The sequence below is a fragment of the Myotis daubentonii genome, chromosome 3 (genome assembly GCF_963259705.1).
Source record: "Myotis daubentonii chromosome 3, mMyoDau2.1, whole genome shotgun sequence".
Lineage (NCBI taxonomy): Eukaryota > Metazoa > Chordata > Mammalia > Chiroptera > Vespertilionidae > Myotis > Myotis daubentonii.
In genome coordinates, this window is record NC_081842.1 from 39,132,609 (window position 1) to 39,154,734 (window position 22,126).

At 43.4% G+C, this 22,126-nt stretch overlaps 1 protein-coding gene across 2 annotated transcripts in view; it reads right to left on the bottom strand.

Annotated features, from left to right (window-relative positions):
* Window positions 1-21,690, bottom strand: part of GNB4 (G protein subunit beta 4) — a 37,251-nt gene extending 15,561 nt beyond the window's left edge. Inside the window, exons 1-2 of one of the 2 annotated variants that reach the window (XM_059687094.1) lie at window positions 21,247-21,385; window positions 2,048-2,145 (exon numbers count right to left, since the gene is read on the bottom strand). In XM_059687094.1, coding sequence (XP_059543077.1) covers window positions 2,048-2,104 — 57 coding nt within the window. In that variant the 5' untranslated portion in view covers window positions 2,105-2,145; window positions 21,247-21,385. Of the gene's footprint in view, window positions 1-2,047; window positions 2,146-21,246 lie in introns of both variants that reach the window. The other variant, XM_059687093.1, reaches the window with a different exon arrangement.
* Between the last annotated feature and the right edge of the window lie 436 nt (window positions 21,691-22,126).

Consider the following 22,126-nt stretch of genomic DNA (forward strand, 5'->3'; position numbering starts at 1 on the left):
AACTCAACAACAAATCTGATTTAAAAAATGGGTAGAGAATCTGAATAGACATTTTCCAAATAAAATGTAAAGAAGTACATGAAAATGTGTTTGACATCACTAATAATCAGGATAATGCAAATCAAAACCACAATGCAATATATCACCTTACATGTTAGAATGGCTATTATCAAAAAAAAAGAATAAATAACACGTATTGGTGAGGATGTAGAGAAAGGGGACTCCTGATGCACTGTTGTTGGGGTGTACTAAGGAACCGGTGTAGCCTCTTTGGAAAACAGAATGCAGGTTCCTCAAAAAATTTAAAATAAAACTACCATATGATTCAGCAATTCTACTTCTGAAGAATTGTATTTGTCTGAAAAAAATGAAAATACTAACTCAAAAAGATACAGATGTCCCATGTTCTGTGAATAATTGCAGCATTATTTACAACAGCCCAAAATGGAAACAGCCTAAACAGCCTAAGTGTCCATTGACAGATGAATGGATAAAGGAAAGGTGATACATCTATATAATGGAATATTACTCAGACATAAAAATGAAAGAAATCTTGCCATTTGCAACAACATGGATGGACCTTGAGGGCATTATGCTAAGTGAAAAAGTCAGAGAGATAAATACCTTATGATCTCGCTTATTTGTAAAATCTTCAAAAAGAAAAGAAACTCATAAATACAGAGAAATTTTCTAAAAACAAGATGGACATGTGACCATGTGCTTGGCTAATCAGTAGATCTTGCTCAGCACATGGAGCAAGTCACAAAAAGGAGAGAGAGAGGGAATCCTTTCTGGTGGTGGCAACAACATCTAACTCAGAGGTTAGGCCATGGAGCCTTCCCTGATCATTCCAGGCAAAATAAATCCCTCTTTGTTTTGTCAGCTTTGTTCAGACACCTAAGGTATCAACTCCAAGTTCTTACTCACATCTAGATCTTTAACTTCCACTGGTTATTTCAATCAACATTTCCCCAGTGAGTGTTCTTCACCCAGTCCTTGTTCTCCCTGCTCCGGTCCCTCCTTTCTTGTGATATCTTTGTAGAGAGCCTGTGCTTGTTCCTTTTTTTCTTACTCTTCACTTTTAAATGATGTGAGTTCTTCCAAAATACCTATTGCAAAAGCTCATACTGGAGAGGGCCACAGCGGTAGTCCGAATTATTAGAGATTCTCCCTGCTTCATGCCAAAGATCTCCATTTAGATTTGTAAGTTGTTTCAGCCCTTAATTTTTCCCCGTGAAAAGAAGTAAGCAATGCCAGGCTACCCACAAGTCTCTTTCCTCCACTCTGTCAACAAGAGGCTTCCTAAAAGATGGCAAGTCTGTACCCTTTCGTTTTTTTTCTCTGCCTATCTTGATATTCCTCAGTCCAGAGAAGCATCTGTTCCCATGGCTCCGAAAAAGGATTATTGGAGTTGTCCCTGAGGGAGTGCGACCTACTCTGTATGAGATTCACAGCTGCAGAAACCCCTCTGAGAGCCTTCCCCCCAAAGCATCGCTATATTTGACAACTTTCCCCATCCTATTATGAAGTTCCAAGTGTCTTTCAATTGTGTTAAAGATGGAGCTTGTATTTGTTTCTTATGCTCTTTACTATTTTGAGTTGATTTGCAAGAGTAAAAGATGACACGTCTTTATTATGCCACTAATACCTTTTAATGTTTTTTGCAATGTAATATTTTACAGGTGAATAATTTTTAGTATATTACAATGTGATAATCTGCCTCGTCATATTGCACCAAAAAAAATCAAACTATGATTCCAGGTGTGTGACTAAGAAGAGAATTATGCTTGTCTTTCAGGAGGGATTACATATATGATACTCACTTCTTTGGGACACAGAGGCCATTAGTCCAACATATGTATTTGTTAGGAATGATTTCTGGAGAGTTCTTTAGATATATGATAAAACAAATTGACCATTTCTTGTCTCATAAATTATTTAACATCTGTAGACTGATGGCCTAATGAACAAATCTAGTTCATTCATTACTGGTATGAGATAAAAATGTTAAAAATGTTTTTGAGAAAATGAAAAGGATTGCTCTTACCTGGATCTGATTCCGTAGTTGTTCGGCTTCCTGCCTCAACTGTTCCAGTTCACTCATTTTTGGAAAATTTTTACTTCAAAATTAACAACACAAAACAACTATAAAAAATAGAGAGAGACGAATTCAGTTCTCTATTTACAGGTTAATCTACTTTAAAAATATTGACATATAGTTTCTTTTTGTTCCTTCTGAAATGCCAATGAGATAGTCAATTATTACTAGAATGTAAAATTGCTAAGTACATATAGATCGAGATTATTTATAAATGGTATTATGGTGGAATGTGACTAGAGCAGTGATGGCAAACCTTTTGAGCTCGGCGTGTCAGCATTTTGAAAAACCCTAACTTAACTCTGGTGCCGTGTCACACATAGAAATTTTTTGATATATGCAACCATAGTAAAACAAAGACATATTTTTGATATTTATTTTATATATTTAAATGCCATTTAACAAAGAAAAATCAACCCAAAAAAATGAGTTTGCATGTCAGAGGTCATAGGTTTGCCATCACTGGACTAGAGGATGGAAGCGAAATCTTGAATTGTAGTTTTCAAGACTAAACTAGAGAGAATTAGTACTAGAATGGAGTCTTGTGAGAAACACTTCCCAACAGGGCACACACAGACACACCCACTCAAACGTCTAATAAACACCTCAAACTTACTACTTCAAAACTAACCCCACCCTACCCCAGGTCTGCCCTATCTCAGTAAACGGTAATCCCATCCTTCCGATTGTTTAAGCCAAAGACATGGGAGTCATCCTTAACTTCTGTTCCCTTCACACCCTACACGTAAACCATCAGCAAAGCATGCCAAACAGTCCTTCAAAAAAGATTCCAGGATTTGACCAACCCTGGTTATGTCCACTTTGAGCACCTTGGTCCAAGCCATCATCTGCTCTCACCGGGTCTCCTTTCTATTGCTTTCAACCATGCTCCAATCTACATTCTAAATATAGCAATTAGTGATCCTTTCAAAGCACAAGTCACTCTTCTGCTTTAAATCCTTCCACAGTTTTCCGCTCCACTCGGAGGAGAGACTTACCCTTTATTTTGAATTAGAGTCCTACTCAACCCCTACACACACCCCTCTGACCTCATCTGTCTCTCTCTCACTCTGATCCAGCCACTCGGAAGCTTTCTTCATGTTCCTGGAACACACCAAGTAGCTCTGGCCTCCGCGTCCTTACTCTTGCTCTTCCCTCTGCCTGAAATGCTCTTACACTCCCCCCTCCCCCGCCCCAGGTCCTTTACTTCTGCTTCCATGCTACCTCTCGGGGGACCTTCCCTGATAGCACTTATGCACCCATCTAGCCCCCTCACTCTCTCTCAATCAGGTCACCAAAGACTCAGCACCATTTAGCATGTATCTGCTTATTTGTTGTCTTGTTTCCTTCTAGCAGAATATAAGCTCCTTAATGCAAGGACTTTGACACTTTCTGCTTCAGTAAATAAGCTAACCTGAAATCGCTTAAGAAATAAAGGGAACTTTGTTCTAAAGATTTAGGATGAATCACAGAACCAAAAGGCATGACTCTTACCACCTCAGGAAGAGACCAGAGGCTAAAAACTGGTAGCATTCGTTTTCTAACTGTCCTGCTTTTCTCTTCAGATCTTTGTTTTTCCTCTTTCTACAGGATAACTTCCTCTGCTTCTCTGAGCAAAAGGCTCAGTTTCTATCTGCTCAGGGCATGATTAGAACCCAAATTCCCGTAAGAATTTTTTTCAGGTATCCATCTTTATTCACTTCAACTCTGAAGTGGTATTGAAATTGCTGAGTAAAACAACTTTTAAACTAGTTTAAAATGCTCTTTCAATTACTGTAACTTCTTGACTAAGTTCTTTTTAGACATGAATATTTGATTCATTTAACACAGTTTAGGTAACTAGCATACAGTGAGAGCATGTAAGTGGAGCAGAAAGCAGCATATCGGTTATCTTTTAAAAGCCAGCTGTACCAGTTACAAATATCAAAAGTACCAATGAGCCACTGTGTCCAAGCCAATTTATTAAACAAAATGGGAAATACAGTTGCATAATTCAAACTGCCTTCTCCCTCCACTTCTTCAAATGTCCACAGAATTTTTAATAAAGCAAGGCATTATGTAGCTTGTACAATTATACTGCTGTGTTAGTGAATAGCTATTTTAATCATACGAGACAGAAATACAAGTAGCTTAGCTACTAATAATTTTCATTCTGATCATGAAAGCATATAAAATGAAAATATAATTTCTACACTTTGTAAAATTCAAAAAAACCCTAACCCCATAATGAGTTAGGTAGGATATTTAAAAAGCTTTTATGATCATTCCTAACAAGGAATTTAAATACACTCTTGCCTACTCATCCCAAGTATTCTGTATACGGATATACCCATGTGGCTTTCTCTCTCAAGAAATCAGCAAAAAACTTAAGAGCAGCATGGGTGAATGGATAAGAGAGAAAAATAGAAGTTAGAGATGCTTAAACTGTAGCATAGGCATTAAGTTTTGGTTTTTCATTTTGCTATCAAATTTCTCATTACACTGAATTTTTTTTTTCTTGGGTTGGATGTGGAATTTTTATTTTATTATTTTAAATCCTCATCCAAGAGTATTTTCCCATTGATTTTTAGAGAGTGGAAGAGAGAGGGAAACAGAGAGAGAAATATCGATGTGAAATAAACGCCCCAACCAGCGCCCGGGCTGGGGAGGAGCCTGCAACTGAGGTACCTGCTCTTGACCAGAATCGAATCTGGGACCGTTTGGCCTGCAGTCCAATGCTCTATCCACTGGGCCAAACCGGCTAGGGCTGCACTGAATATTTTTAAATGCCCCAGAAGTAAACCAATTCAGCGTCTTGTAAACCGAAGGCAACCTGTGTTGTCTGTGTTTCAGGAAACAAATAAGGTGCTGCTCCCAGGGTCAGGTCTGTTTCCCTTTGCCTAACTGCTATTTTCTGACGTAGTTCATTCTTTCACCAAATGTTGACTGAATTTCTGTTATGTGCCAAGAATCGGGGCTACGCGTGAATACGGCAGTCCCAGCCCTCCAGCACTTGGCAGTCTAAGAGGAAACGCAGATGTGTAAGCACACACTCTCTCGGGTCCACAACCCATTACCCTATGCCCTAGGGCCAGATGCGTTTCAGAATTTGGAAGTTTTCAGATTTTAAAAAAGTGTATTCATGATATATCACATAATACCCCACTGGACCCTGGGAAAGGATGTCACATAATCAGGAAGGAGTGCTCCTGCAGCAAAATGTAAGCACATTCATACGAGGTGGGGGAAATCGACCAGCAAGTGTCCTATTAGATCAGGTGAGGTTGTGGCACCAAATGAATTCAAATCACATAAGCTTTTTTAAAAAAAATATATATGTTTTTATTGATTATATTTTTAGAGAGAAAAGAAGGGAACGGGATAGAGCAATAGAAACATCAATGATGAGAATCATTGATTGGCTGCCTCCCACACGCCCCTTACTGGGGATGTGCCCACAACTCGGACAAGTGCCCTGACAGGGAATTGAAACTGTGACCTCCTGGTTCATAGGTCAACACTCAACTACTGAGCCACAGCAGCTGGGCTACACTGGAAGCTTTAAATGAATAGATCTAGCTTTTTTTCCGGTCAACATTTTGGGAAACTTTCAGAAAGATTTTTTTCCTGCGTTATTCCTGTTATTTTTATCTATAGGCCTAAAGTACAAAAAAACGAGCACTATCCTGACCTACAGTCAATCCAGGTCATCATGTGACCCACTCTTCCACTCAACAAACATGTATTTAACACCTTCCCTCACAGGAATGGCCCCACTCCACTCAGAAAAGCAGCTGGCTAATAATAACTACATCAAGATGCAAGTGCTACAGATGTTCAAGGTTTACGTCACCAAAACCAATTGTTTCATGAGAACGCAGCTGAACTCAATATACTGAAGATTTCCCTTAAACTTTATGCAATACATTTTGAAACCACTGTCGGTGTATCTGTTGAAACCATTTTAGTGTGCTTATATTTTTAGCTGTACTACCTCAAAGTAACAAGTTCTATAAATTCACTGTCAGCTATGTCAAACAGCATAGTTGACAGTGAATTTATTTACCTTTTACTTAGTCCTAAAACTACCTTCTCTAAGTCGCGACACCTCTAGTTTTAGGATTCCTAAGACTGTGTGAACTAAACATTAGGAAAATAAATCATGATTATGTAAATTACAAACCATAACCTTGACAGTCTATCTTTTCTCATATGACTCTACTCAAGTATTATCGCCTCTTGGATTTTTTTGATAGGACCATGTGAGGTTCATCCTGTATCACTAAGTCACACAGTCTTGTATCGTTTTAAAGTCACATAATTTGTTTTTGTTTAACCAGGGAAAAAAAGCCTTAGATTTATCAGACTTGGTTACATATTACTCTGTTATATGAAAAAAATTTTAATGAATCTTACTGCTAAAGAATGAAAATATGACAACCAGGGATATCAGAATGCCATCTAGCAAATGTTTATGAGAGCCTAACAGGCATCATGATCTAGTTTATTTGCTGACTTGGCGTCACTGGACAAAAGATGACTTGTGCAATTAACATATTCATGGAAAGGTAGCTACAATTCCATGTGTTCACAGCTTTAACAAGAGTAAAATATTTAAAGTTACCAATAATAGCCCTGGCCCGTGTGGCTCAGTTGGTTGGAGCATCACCCATACACCGAAAGGTCTCAGGTTCCATTCCCGGTCAGGGCACATACCTAGGTTGCAGGGGATCCCTGTTGGGGGCACCTGCGGAAGGCAACTGATTAATGTTCACTCACACACTGATGTTTCTCTTCTCTTTTCTGCTCTGCTCTTCTCTCTTCTCTTCTCTTCTCTTCTCTTCTCTTCTCTTCTCTTCTCTTCTCTTCTCTCCTCTTCTGTTCCTCTCTCTCTCTCTCTCTCTCTCTCTCTCTCTCTCTCTCTCTCTCTCTCTCCTACCAATAATAAGTTGCCGATCATAATTAGTACTCTAGTGTTGATTCGTGCCTTTCTCCCAGTGCAGATTTCATTCTAACAGAAAGCCCTAACACCTAGGGACAAGATAAGTCCTTGGAGGTTTTACTAATTAAAAAGCAAGTGTGTGACATTGGTCTGCGATGAACAGACATCCACCAATGCTACTTCAGCATCATGCTGTATTTACCAAGATACCATACAACTGCTGTCAGGGATTTAAACCAACAGCTAATGAGTGACTCAGGCCAGCTACTTGGGATTCCACTCCATCCCCAACTCCTTACCCTCACCACCAATGTTCTCAAAACCCATCAATCAAAGGGACCTTGAACAGTGAGTTCATTTTGTCACATTTAGTTTTATTCTACTGCTCTGATTGTCCTGACTGTTTGCATCCTGCAACACTTAGTATCAGATACACCAGCAGCCTTAAAGGGAACACAGGTTACTCCTGATCCCTCATACTCTCATCATCACCTCTAACACCTTCACAAAGACATTCCCTCACTGGAAGATTAGTTAGCACATAACCATGGGTGAAATTTACACACCAAACGTTTCTCCTCTTCTTTATATCTTAAGACATGGAGGAGTCTTTGTGTGTGTTTTTAAATTTGTTTTTCTCCCTCAAACGCCTCTGTAATGGCACATTAACAATTAATAAACATAATAAAATCCCTTGCTAATAAATTTTAATCCCCATTGATAAAGGTTAATACATAACCATGAAGACTAACATCTAAGTTTAAAAATCACTAAGTACCAACTGCTTTTGCTTCTTACGCTGTAGGATAAGGAGAGGACATTTTTCAGAGTTGACACTCCCCCTCCCCCCTGCCAACAGCTTCCCTAGAGGCCTGCTTTGTAAGTGATGCCCATAATGACGAGCCCTTGACAAATTTCAATTTCCCTAAGTAGTCAGCTGTCTACCATTTCCCATTTAAACAGATAATTTAATTTACAGAAGTCTAGAAAGTAAAAAAATATATTTTTAATTATTTGCTTTTAACAGCTGGTCACTATAAGCCTTATTAACTATCCTGGATAAAATGTACTTGTATAACCTATGTCACATGCTAATTAGACAACAACGCCTCATTCAGCCTAAGCTCCATTACTGGGCTTTAATTTCACTTGACCAAATAGTTAAAACCCAGTTTTTGTACTTGAAACAATTCCTGGGTAAAGGTGCTTAGGTGGGGAACTCATACAAATTGAAGGGGGGAAAAATGGAGTCAAGCCATTGCTAAATGTTACCATAACAAAAAATCAAACATTCCTCTGGAAGAGCCCAGAGATGATGAGATCTCTGAGCACAGGGACCACTGTTTGCACCTTCGTCTCTCCCAAGGTAGTGTTCTCACTTTATGGTACAGATTCCATCTATTTCTCTAGAGTCTATGGCTAAAATTTATTACAAGTTAGATGATGAGAAAATAGTGAGGCTTTTAAACACAAGATATTTTTGAATAGATAAGAATGAAGGTTTAAGGAGAGTTATTGCCAAATGTTTATATACAAAAAATCCTCTATGACAAAAGGCTAATATGCAAATTGACCAGAGGAACGACTGGTGGCTATGATGCGCACTGACCACCAGGGGGCAGATGCTCAATGCAGGAGCTCCCCCCTGGTGGTCACTGCACTCCCACAGGGGGAGCTCTGCTCAGCCAGAAGCCCTGAGCCAGGCTCATGGCTGGCGAGCACAGTGGCGGTGGCAGGAGCCTCTCTTGCCTCTGCAGCAGTGCTAAGGATGTCTGACCATCAGTCGAACATTCCCCGAGGGCTCCCAGACTGCGAGAGGGCGCAGGCCGGGCTGACGGACCCCCCCACCCCCCACCCCGAGTGCACGATTTTGTGTACTGGGCCTCTAGTTACAAATATAAATCAACAGGAGAGCTGATATGAAATATTATGTGGCTATTAAGAAGAGAATGTCAGAGCTCTAAGTACTTGCAAAGATGCCAACACTAATAGGCCCTCTGAACAAATGCTCCCTTTGGGGGCTCCAACTGTAAGCAGATAAGCATCCTGGTGGAGGGAGTTTGCCCTTACCCAGCAAAGTATATACAGAGTTTCCTTGGTAATAACTGCTACAACCAAAATTGGGGCGGGGGGAATTTAAGCTATACAATCCTGTAGAGGTCTTAATACGGTGACAAAGATTTGACTCTGGGTGGTGGGCACATGGTGCAAAAGAGACCCACATCTTTTCTTGTAACATAGAAACCCACACCTGAAACCTGTATGATCATGTTGACCAGTGTCGCCCTAATAATAACAAATAAATAAATAAACAAAAATGTGGACATTAAGAGAAATTTTAATATTATTTTAGCAGGTCACTAGCACATTAGTATTGAAATCATTATTTCATACTTTTTCAAAAACATATTTTTATTGATTTCAGAGAGGAAGGGAGAGGGAGAGAGAAATAGAAATATCAATGATGAGAGAGAATCATTGATCAGCTGCTTCCTGCATGTCCCCCCACTGGGGATTGAGCCCCCAACCAAGGCATATGTCCTGACCAGGAATCAAACCATGACCTCCTGGTTCATAGGTCTATGCTCAATCACTGAGCCACATCGGCCAGTCAGGCCATTATCTCATACTTTAAAACATTAAATAAGATATAGTTCCCAGCAATTCGAGAAGGAAAGGCTCTCCGTAATGCATCCTGGAAAAATGGTATTGAGGAACAGGTGGTACGGAGGAACTTATCACGCACTTTCTGAGATAACTATTGCGCCAAAGGAAATTCTTTGGTACCTGTACCACCTTTCGGACATTAGGAAGGTAGTGAAACATCATAACCAAGAGGGCTGCCTCTTGCCTGGCCAGTGTGGTTCAGTGGTTGAGTGTCAACCTATGAACCAGGAGGTCACGGTTCCATTCCCAGTCAGGGCACAAGCCCGGGTTGCAGGCTGGATCCCCAATAGGGGGTGTGGAGGAGACAGCCAATCTATGATTCTCTCATCATTGATGTTTCTATCTCCCTCTCCCTTCCTCTCTGCAAGCAATAAAAATATATAAAACATAAAATAAAATGAAGATCAGAGTCTGAATAAAAAACAAAAAAGAGTGCTGCCCCTAGTACCCAGCGGTTAGGGCAGTGATGGCAAACCTAGGACACGTGTGTCAGAGGTGACACACAAACTCATTTTTTTGATTGATTTTTCTTTGTTAAATGGCATTTAAATATATAAAATAAATATCAAAAATTTAAGTCTTTGTTTTACTATGGTTGCAAATATCAAAAAATTTCTATATGTGACACGGCACCAGAGTTAAGTTAGGGTTTTTCAAAATGCTGACACGCCGAGCTCAAAAGGTTCGCCATCACTGGGTTAGGGTTTGAATGCTGGCTACTCCCCTGGTGTATGTTAACTGACATGTAGAAAAATCAACAAAGGTTAACCAAAATTCTTACTACAGTTGAGAAAAAGGTGCCTTTGAATTAAATATGGAAAAATGTTTAAAGTATTTTAATGGAAAGAATTATTTTTAAGCAGACAAAATTATTATTATTATTATTACTATTATTATTATTTAGAGAGAGAGAGAGAGAAATACCGATGTGAGACCAGAGATCAAACCTGCAGCCCAGGTATGTGCCCTTGACTGGGAATTGAACCTGAGACCCTTTGGTGTTCGGGCCAACACTCTAACTGCTGAGCCACACCGACCAGGGCAAGGTTCTTCATTTTTCATTTCTTCCTACCAACCTACTCTATTCATCTGCTGCTTATTTTGATTACTCCCACCAGAGGGCAGACAAAAGGAAGATGAAGTTATAGAAAACAAAGTTGGTAACTTGTTATCTTCCAGAGAAGCTGTAGCAGTGTCACCAAGAAACTTTAAACAGCACTAACATTATATGATTCTTGGAGACAGCGTCACTTGAAAATAGGATTAGGGCCAAAACCGGTTTGGCTCAGTGGATAGAGCGTCGGCCTGCGGACTGAAGGGTCCCGGGTTCGATTCCGGTCAAGGGCATGTGCCTGGGTTGCGGGCACATCCCCAGTGGGGGATGTGCAGGAGGCAGCTGATCGATGTTTCTAACTCTCTCTATCTCTCTCCCTTCCTCTTTGTAAAAAAAATCAATAAAATATATTTAAAAAACAAAAAGAAAATAGGATTAGGTAAAATACAGCAAAAAAAGTTAGTAAATATTAATTCATATATCTATTCATTTATTTAAATATCTGATTTCCAAACACATGCCAGGCACATTCCAGGCTCTAGGGATTCCGCAGTCATCAAAACAAGCCAAAGTTCCCGCTGTCATGGAGCCTTATTCTACGTCTGTCTAGGAGACAGATAATAAAGCACAGAAATAAGTTTCAAGTACAGATAAATACTACACAGGGAAATTAGAGGGTGACAAGGAAGGCTATTTTTAAATAAATTAATCTAAGTAAAGACCTGAATGAAATGACTGAATGAGTTATGCCTTAAAAGGGGGAAGAGCAGCCCAGGCAGGAGAAACAGTAAATGCAAAGGCCGAGCAGCAGAAACCAAGCTGGCGTGCTGCTGAATCAACAGCAGGGAGGAGAGTGCGGCTGGAGGGAAGGGCGCAATGCAGAAGAGATTAGGGAGACCAGCAGGAGGAACCCTATCATGTGATCAAGGAGGCCTGCTGACCATAGTGAAAACTTCAGATTTTATCTCACCGGAATGGGAGCAGATGACTGAGAGACATCTGACTAACGTGACATTTTTTAAAAGTTCGTGCTGGCTGCTGGGGGACAGAGATTGGAAGAAGAAAGACCAGTTAGCTGCCCCAACAGTTCAGGCCCGGAAAGAGGGTGGTTTGACACAAAAGTAGTGGCATTAGAGATGATGGAATAATTTTTAAGTTAGAGCCCATAATACTTGCAATGGAAGAATAGATATCCGGTGAGTGAAACAGGGGAACTGAGGGTAATCATAACCACTGAGCAAAAATAGCCAAACCAGCCAGGGCTACTGTGTCTCTTCTAAGAACAAGGGTATTCTCTTACATAATCCCAGTACAATCAAATTCAGGACGCTTAACATTGATACACCACCATTATTTAATATGCAGTACATATTCAAATTTTATAATGTTCTTGAGCAACTGGATCCTTTCTCTCTCTCTCTCTCTCTCTCTCTCTCTCTCTCTCTCTCGCTCTCTCGCTCTCTCGCTCTCTCTCTCTCTGCAACTGAATTTTCAATCCAAGATCCAATCCAGAATTATGCATTGCATTTCACTGCCAGGTATCATGAACTTCCTTTAATCTGCAACAGTCCCTTTTGCTTTTGTCTTTCAGGACATGAACATACTAGAAGACTACAACCAGTTACTTTGTAGAACAATCCTCAATTAAGGTTCCTCAGTTGTTTCCTCATGATTAGATTTTGGTTATGCATTTTAGAAACACTACAGAAGAGTAATGATGTCCCTAGTTTAAGCACATCAAGAAGAATATGTTTATCCCACTACCAGTGATATTAACTTTGGTCACTTGGTTGAAGTGGTGTCTGCCAGATTTCTCCACTGTGAAGTTGTTTTTCTCTTGGTCATTAACCTCTAGAGCAGCGGTTCTCAACCTGTGGGCCGCGACCCCTTTGGGGGTTGAACGACTCTTTCACAGGGGTTGCCTAAGACCATCGGAAAACACATATATAATTACATACTGTTTTTGTGATTAATCACTATGCTTTAATTATGTTCAATTCGTAACAATGGAAATACATCCTGCATATCAGATATTTACATTACGATTCATAACAGTAGCAAAATTACAGTTATGAAGTAGCAACAAAAATAATTTTATGGTTGGGGTCACCACAACATGAGGAACTGTATTAAAGGGTCGTGGCATTAGGAAGGTTGAGAACCACTGCTCTAGAGAGATCATTGGAAATTTTATTAATATCATTTTCCCTACCAAACTTTCTCCATTAGTAGTACTTGCCTGAATTACCATTACCATGATAATTGCAAACTGTTGACTAATATCATTTCTTCTACATTTTTTAAAAAATATGTGTTTATTGATTTCAGAGAGGAAGGGAGAGAGAAACATCAATGATAAGAGCGAATCATTGATTGGCTGCCTCCTGCATACTGCCTACTGAGGATAGAGCCCGCAACCCGGGCATGTGCGCTGACTAGGGAGTCAAACCGTGACCTCCTGGTTCATAGATTGATGCTAAACCACTGAGCCACACCAGCCAGGCTCTTCTACATTTTTTATTGGCAATCTATCTAGCAGATCTTTCCCCTTTTCCTTATTTTATTTATTTACTAGAGGCCTGGTGCACAATTCGTGCACCAGGGGGTCCCTCAGCCTGGCCTGCAGGATCGGGCCGAAACCGGCTCTCTGACATCCCCTGAGGTGTCCCAGATTGCAAGAGGGCGCAGGCTAGGCCGAGGGACCCCACCAGTGCATGATCGGGGCTGGGGAGGGACACAGGAGGTTGACCAGCTGGGGAGGGATCGCGGGAGGGCTCCAGGGAGTGTCTGGCCCATCTAGGTCAGTTGGGATTGGCTGAACCCCAGCAGCAAGCTAACCTACTGGTTGGAGCATCTGCCCCCTGATGGTTAGAGCATGTCATAGAGAGTGGTGAGCAGCCTTAACATATCATTAGCATATTATGTTTTGATTGGTTGAATGGATGACTGGACGACCGGACACTTAGCATATTAGGCTTTTATTATATAGGACTAGAGGCCAGGTGCACAAAAATTTGTGCACTCGGGGGGGAGGGGGGTCCCTCAGCCCGGCCTGTGCCCTCTCGCAGTCTGGGACCCCTCGGAAGATAATGACCTGCTGGCTTAGGCCCGCTCCCGGATGGCAGAGGGCAGGCCCAATCCCTAGGTGCAGACCCTGGTCGGGCTCAGAGCAGGGCTGATTGGGGAGTTGGGGCGCCTTCCCCTGTCATGCACAGAGCAGGGCGGATTGGGAGGTTGTGATTCCACCCTCAGTCACGCTCAGGGTAGGGCCGATTGGGGGTTGGGGCACCGCCCCCTGTCACACTCAAGGCAGGGTCGATGGGGAGGTTGCGGCACCACCCACTGTCACGCACAGAGCAGGGCCAATCAGGGGGTTGGGGCACTGCCCCCTGTCACACACAGAGCAGGGCCCATCACGGGGGTTGGGGCTCCGTACCCTGTCATGCACAGAGCAGGGCCAATCAGGGGGTTGGGGTGCTCCCCCATCACTCACAGAGTAGGGCCAATAGGGGAGTTGGGGCACCGCCCCCCGTCACACACAGAGCAGGGCGGATCAGGGGGTTGGGGCACCGCCCTCTATCACCCACAGAGTAGGGCCGATCAGGGGGTTGGGGCGCCGCCACTCTCACACTCAGGGCAGGGCCGATGGGGAGGTTATGGCTCTACCCTGTCACACACAGAGCAGGGCCCGTGGGGGGCCGGGGGGGGGGAGGTTGGGGCACCACACCCTGTCACACACAGAGCCGCAGGGCGATCAGGGGGTTGGGGAGCTCCCCCGTATCAGGCACAGAATAGGGCCGATCAGGGGGCTGGGGCGCCGCCTCCTGTGACACACAGAGCAGGGCCCGTGGAGGGGCTTGGGGCGCCGCACCCTGTCACACACAGAGCCACAAGGTGATCAGGGGGTTGGGGAGCTCCCCCCTATCAGGCACAGAGCAGGGCTGATCAGGGGGTTGGGGCACCTTCCTCTGTCACTAACAGAGCAGGGCGGATAGGGAGGTTGTGGCCCCGCCCCCTGTCACACATAGAGCCACAGGGCAATCAGGGGATTTGGGCGCTGCCCCCTGTCACGCTAATCCCGGTGCCAGGAGGCCTCGCGGCTCCACTGATCCCGGTGCTGGGAGGCATATTACCCTTTTACTATATAAGATAGAGGCCTGGTGCACGGGTGGGGGCCGGCTGGTTTGCCCTGAAGGGTGTCCTGGATCAGGGTGGGGGTCCCCACTGGGGTGCCTGGCCAGCCTGGATGAGGGGATGATGGCTGTTTGCAGCTGGTCACACACCCTTCAGGGCGGGGGTCCCCACTGGGGTGCCTGGCCAGTCTGGGTGAGGGGCTAAGGGCTGTTTTCAGGCTGGCGGGTGACTGAAGCTCCCAACCACTCCTTTTTTTCTTTTTTTTTTTTATTCTGGGCCAGCTTTAGCTCTGGCTCCAGCTCTGAGGCCTCTGCTGCTGAAAGCATGTATCTGGTTTGTTTGTGTTCTATAATCGAAACTCTGTATCAACTCCAGCTCTGAGATCCCGGCTGGCTGAAAGCAGGTTTCTGGGGTTTTATTTAGCTTCTATATTTGTAACTATGTTTCAGACTGCAAGCTCAGAGGCTGGCAAGGCAGGCGGGGAACATTGGTTTCCTCCGTCACTGAAGCAAACAAGCCTCATGTTAGTTTCAAGCTGCCTGGCTGCCGGCTGCCATCTTGACTGGCAGTTAATTTGCATATCGCCCTGATTAGCCAATGGGAAGGGTAGCAGATGTACGCTAGTTACCATGTTTCTCTTTTATTAGATAGGATGATAGATTTGTGAACTCTTATTTTAGTCAATAGGTTATAATATATTATTATCGTTAATTCATTTTGATGCTCAAATTTTCCCAGATTTGGCCATTCAAGCTAGTTCCAACATCCTTTTCACATGCCCCATCAATTTTTTTGAACACTTCTTTTACTTTGTATTCTAGGCTCATCCTATACTTCCCCTGTTCCAGCTCTGGAACCAGCTAACTAGATCTGAGCACTGGTTGTGTTCACTGCTACTAGGATATCATTTTTTCTAGGCCCTTTTGTTAGACAGGAGGAGGAAATATATGCGTATAAACATATGAATGTATGTGTATTTTAATCACAAGTTCATATTGATAACTCTAATTCCAATCCAACACAAGGAGTTGTTCATTGCCTTCTCCCATTTCATATTTTTATTTCCTTTCTCCCACAGTTAAAACCCCAGATCCCCAAATATCAATAAATTTACTCATTTGCCCGATCCTACTACATACACAAATCTATTTTAGGACTGCTATGTCTCATCTCTACCACTATAAATAATAGCCTACTATACAGGGTTCAAGATTTTTCTGGCAGTTCTTTTTACCTTTATATTAAAGGTATATAGTCAAAGTCCTATGTTAAAAACATACTTGGGAGCCAAATATATGTTGATAGAAGATGATATGACTTTTGGTGGGGGCACATAATGCAGTACACAGATCATGTACCATAGAAATGTACACTTGAAACTTATATGATCCTATTAACCAATGGGACCCCAATAAATTTAATAAAATACAAAAAATAAAAACATACTTGGGACCTAGCCGGTTTGGCTCAGTGGATAGAGCGTCGGCCTGCGGACTGAAAGGTCCCGGGTTCGATTCCAGTCAAGGGCATGTACCTTGGTTGCGGTCACATCCCCAGTTGGGGGTGTGCAGGAGTCAGCTGATCGATATTTCTCTCTTATCGATGTTTCTGACTCTCTATCCCAGTCCCTTCCTCTCTGTGAATAATCAATAAAATATATTTTAAAAACAAACAAAAAAACATACTTGGATTCATTTTTTTCCCCTCTGAGAGTTGATGTTATTCATTGAAATACAATTGGTTCAGTTGTTGCTGTTTGTATTCAATTTTGGAGGTTTTTTTCACCCAACCGCATTGAACATATAAAACATTAACAACTTTCCTAAACTCAAAAGTATACAAAAAGGTATAATCAGAGCATTCCCTCCATTATCCTTTTTACTCAGTTCCTACCCACCACCCATTCCCTGTAGGTAACTAATTAGCTTCTGGTTATCTCAAAAAAATATTTGTTTTTGTTCTACCAAAAAATTATGCTTTCTACATGTTGAGCAGAGATGGGGCAGAATACTGGATCGAGAAAGAATTTTATTTAAGACTAGAGGCCCAGTGCATAATTCATGTACTCGAAGGAGGGGGGCCCTCAGACCGGCCTGTGCCCTCTCACAGACCCGGACCCCTCAGGGGATGTCCGCCTGCTAGCTTAGGCCTGCTCCCTGTGGGCAGTTGTACATCCCCCAAGGTGTCCTTAGCGCTGCCTCAGAGACAAGAGAAGCTCCCACAGCCGCTGCTGTGCTTGCCAGCCATGGGCCCGGCTTCTGGCTGAGCAGCACTCCCTCTGTGGGAGCACACTGACCACCAGGGGGCAGCTCCTGCATTGAGCGTCTGCCCCCTGGTGGTCAGTGTGCATCATAGTAATCGGTCATTCCGCTGTTCAGTTGATTTGCATATTAGGGCTTTATTATATAGGATGACACACATAACAGAATGTTTGTATAATAATTAAATGATTCCATAGAAACTGAAACTGAAGCTGTAGGACGGACAAGATAATTAAAGGGGGAAATATCTATTAAAATGTCTTCTGGCTTAGCCCTGGCTGAGTGGTTCAGTTGGTTGGAGCATTATCTGGTACACCAAAAAGGTGGCAGGTTTGTTTACCCATCAAGGCACATGCCTAAGTTGTGGGTTCAATTCTTTGTCAGGGCACATACAGAGGCAACCAATCTCCCTCCCTGTCTTTCTCTTTACCTTACTCTCTCTCTAAAATTCAAGAAAAACTTATTCTCGGGTGAGGATTGAAAATAAAAATATATATGTATCTTCTAGTTTAATTTGAGGGATATCAAAAGGTTATCAAATTTCAAAATAGGTTGCCATCCTGTTTGTAACCTTCCAAATGAGTTATATCTATGGCTTTAGAGAACCCACATTAAAATGGGGTTATTATTTTGGAAGGACAACTAAGCTGTCACTACCTATTAATGTCAATAGAATTCTGCCACAGCAAGAGGTAGGTTTTGAACTCTGAGCTAGATGTTTGATCAGGAATAGACAGGTGAGAGGAGAATGGCTCATGTGAGGATCTGTGTAATAACACAAACAAACAATAACAATCATACTGGAAAAACAAACCGCATCTCTAACATGTTTTGGGAAAGTTACAGATATGCTAATAATGTATGCTAGTAATGGAGGGTCATTCCTCATGCGCTGGCTCTAAGTCAGTAAGGCACAGAGAACATGGACTTTAGAGATGGAGAGGTCTGACCTCGAATCCCAGCTGAGTTACTCAACTACATGGTCACTGGCACATCTCAGGGGCGGTTTTCTTAACTGTAGAACTGAATAATGCCTCCTTTGCCAAGTTAATGTGAGATATAAATAGAATAATGTATAACACTGCCCCTGACCCAGAACAGATGTTCAATAAACAGATGTCCCTATAATAAATGCAGATTAAACTAGTCAGCAAGGTGAAGAAACTAATCACACAGTGTACCTCAACAACCTGCCTGAAAGAAATCAGAGAAATCACACCATCTCAAGCAGTATTTGGTAAGGGCAGAAAAATGTACAACACTTACTTGCAATTCTCAGTCTTCAAAATGTCCCAGACTCTATTTTTAAAGTGTAAAAATATGTGCTGACATACTAAAGTGCCAATGATTTAAAAGAAACAATTCTGGTGAGATGTCTAGCAAATGGTACAAACTTCCAGCTATAAGATGAGTAAGTCCTGGGGATCTTCTGTACAGCATGGTGACTATGGATAACAATATTCCATTGCACACTTGAAAGTTGTTAAGAGAAATCTTAAATGCCTCATACACCCTCCCCCCAAAAGTAATTATGTGAGGTAATGGGTGTGGTTAACTAACCTTATTGTGGTAATCATTTTGCAATATATGTATGTCAAATCATCACATTGTACATCTTAAACTTACACAATGTTATATGTCAATTATATCTCAATAAAGCTGGAGAAATACTGAAAGAAGCAATCCTATAAGTTATTCTGAGAAATGACTCAGAATAACCTAAATAATGCCTATGGCTCACAAAGTGATAAACCTAAATATATCACAAGCCATACTAAACGATTTTATAATTTTATAAATGTGTACACAAGAGAATTAACCACGCTCAGAAAACAACATTTTGGTCCTAGCTGGTTTGGCTCAGTGGGTAGAGCGTCGGCCTGTGGACTGACGGGTCCTGGGTTCGATTCCCATCAAGGGCCAGGATTGCAGGCTCAATCCCCAGTAGGGGCGTAGAGGAGGCAGCCGATCAGCGATTCTCTCTCATCACTGATGTTTCTATCTCTCTCTCTCTCTCTCTCTCTCTCTCTCTCTCTCTCTGTCTCCCTTCCTCTCTGAAATCAATAAAAATATATTTAAAAAACAAAAAAAAACCACTTTAAAAAAAGAAAATATTTTGTAAAAGTTTCTATTACAGTTTCAAATTTATCTACAACCTAAAATGCAACAAGGAAAATCTTAAAGTGAACTTTAACCAAATAGTGAAAGATACAATAAACTTTCAGAGCAGTGGACAAAAAAAAGGGGGGGGGGGTTTCTGTAATAAATCTATCCGAAAGTAACCTCATGGAGTGATCGGATCAGAAATCCCTAACTGGGCAGGTTACAGTGGGTAGTTACACCTCAGGCCTATAACTGCCCTAGTAAAAGGTTATCTTTATCTTAAGTAACCCTGTCCATTGTTTTCTGTGCATCTAGGTTAACACACCTTTGAAATGTCCCTTTTTGAGGCACCCTCAAGAGAGCATAAAACCTTGTTAAGTATCCTGCCATCCAGCGATTTTCAACCAGTGTAATGAGGCAGGCCCACTGGTGTGCTGCAAGCATTTTTTAAACATGTAATAGCTGACCTCTTCCTCTTAGATCGCCAAATTAAAAAGGACAACAGCCAACACAACAATAGCTGTGCAATGTGAATGCATGAATCAAAATTAACATTTTTAGGTCAGATTGGCCAAAAATATACTCTTTGGTGTGCCACAGAATTTTAGTAATTATGTGTGCCATGAGAGGAAAAGGGTTTTTTAAAATCGCTGCTGTAATCCAATCGACCAGTGACTTCCTTGCCTTGCCTTTTCCTATGGGTTCATACAGTGTTCCTTATGTTCCCTCCTTAATTCCAAATGTGTAAAAAGAGCAAAAAGACCCTGCAAAACTGTAATTCTCCAGGAACATTTGACATCTTCATCCCCAAATGTAGTCAGTTTGGCCCAAATAAACTCTTCTAACAATTCTCTACAGCTTTGGAAGGTCCTTACCTCCACAGAGCCGAGGGTCAGTAAGAACCCGAAAGCCCCACACTTAAGAGTCTTAAAATATGCAATGGCAGAGACTCCACGCATGCCATCTCGCATGCCATCTCGTGTACACAGACCTTTGTTTTCCTCCCGAGTAGGAAGGACTTCTCTTTCATCTTAAATAAGCAGTGTGTGCTCTATCTCTGCTCTACAAGACGTACTTAAAGGCCCCCATCTCAGTTTACAACGCTAAAATGGGCTGATAACACAGTGATCTAACCAACAATTAAATGCCTTCAGAAGACTTCCCAGCAGGGTGCCAATCCACCGGCGGAGCTGTTCTGCCCATGGCAGACAGATGCATCCAAATCTTTCACTAGAAGAGAAATCGAAGGAGTGGAAAAAGGGGAAGAGAGAGGATGCAAAATAACAACGCACAGCTTCTATAAACAAATGAAAGTCTGTTTTTGAGCTTGTGGAAAGTCAATTCTCCCTTGCCGAAGAGTAATAAATATCAACACACACGGCAATCATTCGTGTTTTGCACAGAAAAAGGACGTGGGGAGTAAAGGAAAACATTTTGCCATGTACTGAACTTCCAAGTGTTCGAAATCCATTAAGTTCCCCCACCCCACCTCAAAAATGCTGGGCATCATAACATTTCCCAAGTAAAGTTAACACGAAACCGCTGGGCTCTTTTTTAGCACTCGGCGGAGAACTTTTATGAGCTTTCCCGGCGCTCTCCACCCAATACCCTTCTGGGCATTTCCCAATAACCGCTATTTTCAAGGCAAACACGAGCTCTCGCTCTGCCCCCGGCGGGCTCGGGGCGCGGAGAGGAACCTGGGGGTCCCGAGGCCAGGGATACCGACCGTCCTCCCGCTTCCCAGGAAGTGCCCAAGGCGGCGGCCGAGCGGCCGGTCTCCGCGCGGGAGCAGAGCGCGACTGAGACGCGCCCGCCCCGTCCCTCTCCCTCGGGGTCTGCCGCCCGGAGTCCCCAGTCCCCGCGTCGGGAGGCACCCAGCCGGCCCAACGCCGCCAACGGGCCGGGTTCCGTCGGAGCGGCCCCGCGGCGCCTCACGCCCCCTGCGGGAAGCTCGGGGGTCCCCCGGCGGGGCGCACCGCCGAGCCGCCCTCGCGCGATCGCCGCCTACCTGGAGGAGCTCGGGCCCGCGTCCACCGCCGGGCGCTGCCTGGGTCCGCGGGATTCTCAGCAGCCCCACGCGCGCCGAGCTGGCAAGCAGAGCACCGAGCACCGCCGAGACCAGCGCCGCCGAGAGCCGTCGGCCACACCCAGGCCCGCGCCTCCCCGCTGCCAACTCCGCGACGCGCCGGGCCGGGGCGTGGACGTGGCCGCAGGCGCGAGGCGCGAGGCGCGAGGCACGAGGCGCGCGGAACCGGCGGGGACGCGCTGCGGGCGCGCGCAGACCCTGGAGCGCGCGCGCGCGGCCTGGGCGGGGGGCGCAGGGAGCGGGCAGCTTCTGCTTCCTATTTTCTGTCTCGTTTCCTGCCAGAAGAAGAAAAACATTAATTCCCGGGCAGTTTCGTTTTCTTGTCGGCGTGGCGCCTGGACGCCGGCGCATACTTCTGAGTAGCGCCCAAGTGGTGTGGCCGGTTTCCTTCCTGGCACCGCAGAAGCCTCAGTGCGCTCGTGGGCAGGAGAGCGGGGCCGACTTAGAAGACCCCAAGGTCCCGTTTAGATCGACCTTATTAAATTCTAAAGTAAGAAGTAAACGGAAGCCCAGAGTTATACAAAATTGCATTGCAATCCCCGCGCTACCATCGCTAGTGGTGCGACCGTACCGTCTCGGGGCCTTGATTTCGTCGTTGGAAAATAGGGAGGAGGAGACCTGCCCCAGAAAGGTGTTAAAATGTGAAATGAGATAACGTTTACACAGAGCCTGCCTCTAAATAAATGATCAATACTTGGAAGGTATCGTTACGACTGTCGCTAATGAAGGCCTTCCAGATAACCCTGCATGTCAAGTCGCTCTTCTCTGCGTGAGTTAAAGATCATAGGCATCGCAAGCGACT